Source organism: Lycium barbarum, chromosome 4 (assembly GCF_019175385.1).
Source record: "Lycium barbarum isolate Lr01 chromosome 4, ASM1917538v2, whole genome shotgun sequence".
NCBI lineage: Eukaryota > Viridiplantae > Streptophyta > Magnoliopsida > Solanales > Solanaceae > Lycium > Lycium barbarum.
Window position 1 is genome coordinate 132,901,151 of NC_083340.1, and position 4,365 is coordinate 132,905,515.

The following is a 4,365-nucleotide window of genomic DNA, read 5'->3' on the forward strand; positions in this document are numbered from 1 at the left end:
TTGTTATGTTTATTTGAAAAATTACATTCTAATGATTTTGAAAGAAAGAGAAAGTAAAAAGTGGATATGCATTAATGGTAGTAACTCCTAAAATTAAGTATTATTGATATTTAAAAAGTTGTATTTTTATAATTAAGAAGTTAAAATTTTGAATAAGTTGTATTTATGTGATTTTTTAAAAATAGTTGTAATTTTTTTAATTACCATTTAAAAAAGTTTATTTATGTAACTTTTCCTATCTTTTGATAGTGATGATCCATTGAATTCCCCCTCCGCCCTTTTCTAGATCAAAAGAGATGTGGGACATTCTTGATATTTGATAAAGCAATAAAGCACTAATAAAGATTGTGCTAAAGTAACGAAGATCTTTTATCCTAATCCGAGATATCGAGATATCGAATCGCTTTAGGAGCGCTTTATTTTCAGAAATTTATGACGCTAATTTGAATTTAATCGGGCTATAATATAGGTATCAAACACCAAATGACAAATAAAATAAAAAAAATAATGCAATAAAGCCTCACCAACCTATGACTCATCATATTCTATATATAACCATTCATCTCATAGTTTGTTTTCAACTTAAGTGATCATATTTTGGTTGCACTAATTTCTTCTAGTACATATCTTTCAGCAACTCATTTCCATTTCTAACCACAATTTCTCTCTTCTTCTTTTTTTTTTTTTTGGGGGGGGGGCAAAATGAGTAATGAAGTTGTTCTTTTGGATACCTATGTGTGCATGTTTGGTATGAGGGTAAAAATTGCACTTGCTGAAAAGGGTATTCAATATGAATACAAGGAGGAAGATTTGAGTAATAAAAGTTCCCTTCTACTACAAATGAACCCAATTCACAAGAAAATTCCAGTCTTGATCCACAATGGAAAACCAATTTGTGAGTCCCTCATAATTGTTCAATATATAGATGAAGTTTGGAAGGACAAATCCCCTTTGATGCCATCTGATCCTTACAAAAGAGCTCAAGCTAGGTTCTGGGCTGATTTCATTGACAAAAAGGTATGCAATTACATATATATCACATTTTCTTTGGGGGGTTTTAACTTATATATGAATGGTTAGTGCAAAGATTTTATAATCTTACTTTAACATGTCGGGGTACTAATATTTTTGGTCTCTAGTTTATTGGTAACTTCTGATTCGATCTTTGTGATATATTATGACTAATATCTAACTGTGTTTTTGTCCCTATTTATAGGAGAATATTTCATATTTTAACAATTTTCAGAATTATGCTAATCAAAAAGAAGTAATAAATACAGGTTTAACGTAACAAATGAGTAATTAAATGGTAGAACAATTAATAATTTTGTTAATATTCTATTCAAAAGAAATTAAAAGCGAATATTAATTTATTGAAGGCTATATGCAGTTGGTCAGATATTATAAGGATTGAAATCAAAATAAACTAATAATTGAGGGGCCCACAATGTCATTAATCCTATAGGACTCAGGAATCTAGCAAGTGAACTTTAATTAGAAATTGTAGAAATATCACATGTATAATATTTTTGAAAACTTTGTTATATAGCTAGTGTATATTGTATACACACCGATTATACACAAATTAAATAATTATATAGCCAAATTTCATAAAAAGCAAAAATAAGAGTTAGTTTTTCATAATCGGCCACTTTGGGTTGATGTGTAGCTTAAAAATCCCTAAAAAAAAGAAAAAAAAAAAGAAAAATTACATTCAAGTTTAATTTCAAATACTCCTCTTTTTTTCTTTTTATATATTCAACTACAGATTGTCCAATCTCCTACCTTAATTAAATCAATATTTCTAGAATTTTGTGATGTGATTCTAATGACATCTTTTTTGTTTTGGGGTAAATGCAGATCTTTGATGCTGGAAAGAAAATATGGGCTACAAAAGGGGAAGAGCAAGAAACAGGCAAGAAAGAATTCATAGAATGCCTAAAGTTATTGGAAAAAGAATTGGGAGATAAGCCATATTTCGATGGGGATAATTTTGGATTTGTAGATATGGCCTTAATTACTTTCTCTAGTTGGTTCCTTACTTATGAGAAATGTGGAAATTTTAGCATAGAGGCAGAGTGTCCAAAGCTGGTAGCATGGGTCAAGAAATGTATGCAAAAAGATAGTGTCGCCAAGTCTCTCGCTGAGCCTAACAAAGTTTACGACTATTTGGTGAAAGTGAAACAACGTCTTGGCATTGCATAGCAGTGTCAAATGAACGGGTTGACAATATTATTATCATAATAGTATGATAAAAATTTAGAGGAATAATGTTAGGTGTGTGTTAATGTGCTTTATGTTTCTACTTGATGTTGAAAACTAGTAGTAGTAAAACAGAATTTACTACTACATGGTTTCTAGGCATAGAATGAGTGTGATCTTTAGAATTGGATGGTCTTCAAAAGTCTTCCTGTATGGACCGAAAATAAAGATGGTACTTCTTTGCTCTTTTCTTTTTCTCTTGGGCAAACTACATATTTGATTCCTCGGTCAAAAATATATATACAGTGTATATACATATATGGTATACTAATTATATATATATTATATAATTGAATAATTTTGTTGGCTAATTTTTGGATGGAGAGTTATTTAAGTTAATTTTCCTTTTTTTTAAAAAAAAAAACAAGTCACGATGACAAATACAATTATAGCAAAAATGAAACGAAACTCAAATTACTGATTACAGACCAAGCACCAACAATGACATATTAAAGGAGGGCAAGACTCTAATTGTGATAAAAATGATCAAATTGAAATTGGTTTTGAGTGCGAACAAGTCTCACATTGAAAGTTGGTGAGAAAGAAAAAATATAGATAAGGTGTAGTGGTTTTAATGGTGTGTGCATTTATGGGAAAACTGTTATGAGTAACTCTGGATTGTTTTAGTCCAACAACTGGCATCAGAGCTAATAATTGTAAGTGAAACAAATATGAAGATGGAGGAGTGATAGTATGAGGGCCAACCCCGGATCCAACCCCGTGTGCTTTAATTGCTATTTGGTGTCCTTTCCCCTGGTTGAATCTTCTTCCTTTTAATTCGATTTTTTGGGCTGAGGTGTCGCTTCCTCGACCGCGAACATCTCCCTTGCAGCGGGCTGTTCACCTCGGATGGTTTTTATCCCCTCCGAAGTCGGGAATTTCAGCAGCTGATGTAACGTCGATGTCATGACCCTCATGCTATGTATCCAAGGTCTACCTAGCAATGCATTATACTTCATATCTCCTTCGATTACATAGAACACCATTTGCTGGATAGTACCGTCAATGTTTACCGGCAATAAGAACTCCCCCTTTGTGGTTTCGCTCGCCATGTTGAACCCGCTGAGTACCCGAGCTACCGGTACGATCTAATCGTGTAGCCTTAGCTGTTCGACCACTCTCCACCGGATGATGTTGGCCGAGCTACCTGGGTCAATCAAAATACGTTTAATTTGAGTTTTAAAAATAAGTATAGAGATTACCAATGTATCATTGTGCGGTTGGATGATGCCTTCTGCATCCTCGTTACTGAAAGAGATGGAACCCTCGGGTAAATAATCCCGGCTGCGCTTCTCACGCACAATAGAAACCTTGGTTTTTTTCATCACCGGTCCTCGTGGGGTATCGGTACCCCCGATTATCATGTTGATTTTATGCTGAGGTTCTACTGGTTCGGCCCGTTTATGAGTCTCCCTTTCCTTGTAGTGACCTTTGGCTCGTTCACTTAGCAATTCTCGGAGATGGTCGTTCTTTAGTAACCGAGCCACCTCCTCTCTTAGCTGGCGACAATCTTCAGTTCTGTGTCTATGAGTTCCATGATATTCACACATTATGCTCGGGTCCCGTTGGCCCGGGTCTAACCTTAGTGGTCTTAGCCATCTTACATCTGCTATACGGCCAATAGCCGAGACGAGGTCCAAAGTGTTGACATTGAAGTTGTACTCCGATATCCTCGGTAAGTCTTTGTTGCTGGCCGAGCTTCCGGCATCGCTCCTGAATGAAAGACCTCGACTGTTCGACGGGCGCTCGGCCCGTTTATCACCCTGCCCGGAGAAATGGCTCGGGCCAACCCTTGATTTTTTCGACCTGAAGCTTGGCTTTTCCGAATGAGAATATGGTCGATACCTTTCCCTCGATGGTCGGGACTCCGATTCGTAAATCTTTCACGATCTCTTCGAGATTTTGTTCATGTTTACTGGCCCCGGGGGAAGCTCGAGTTGGTCATCCTCCAGGCGGATCTTTGACTCGTATCGGTTATGGACATCCGCCCAGGTCACGGCCTCGTATTCCAGCAAGCTTTCCTTTAATTTGAATGAGGTTGTTGAGCTTTGAGGATTGAGCCCCTTTGTGAAAGCTTGTGCAGCCCATTCCTCCGGAACCGAA

At 36.0% G+C, this 4,365-nt stretch overlaps 1 protein-coding gene across 1 annotated transcript; it reads left to right on the forward strand.

Moving 5' to 3' along the window:
* The first annotated feature begins 578 nt into the window (after positions 1-578).
* On the forward strand, positions 579-2,452 carry LOC132636541 (glutathione S-transferase U19-like). Its single transcript, XM_060353456.1, has 2 exons — positions 579-1,017; positions 1,861-2,452. The coding sequence occupies exons 1-2, from the start codon at positions 703-705 to the stop codon at positions 2,203-2,205; spliced, it is 660 nt and encodes a 219-aa protein (XP_060209439.1). The 5' UTR covers positions 579-702; the 3' UTR covers positions 2,206-2,452.
* Positions 2,453-4,365: the final 1,913 nt, after the last annotated feature.

Excerpts from the sequence above, each read along its gene's own strand:
- LOC132636541 (XM_060353456.1), top strand. The coding sequence starts at position 703 with ATGAGTAATGAAGTTGTTCTTTTGGATACCTATGTGTGCATGTTTGGT. Across the intron at positions 1,018-1,860 it reads CTGATTTCATTGACAAAAAG|ATCTTTGATGCTGGAAAGAA; the intron begins GTATGCAATTAC and ends GGGTAAATGCAG.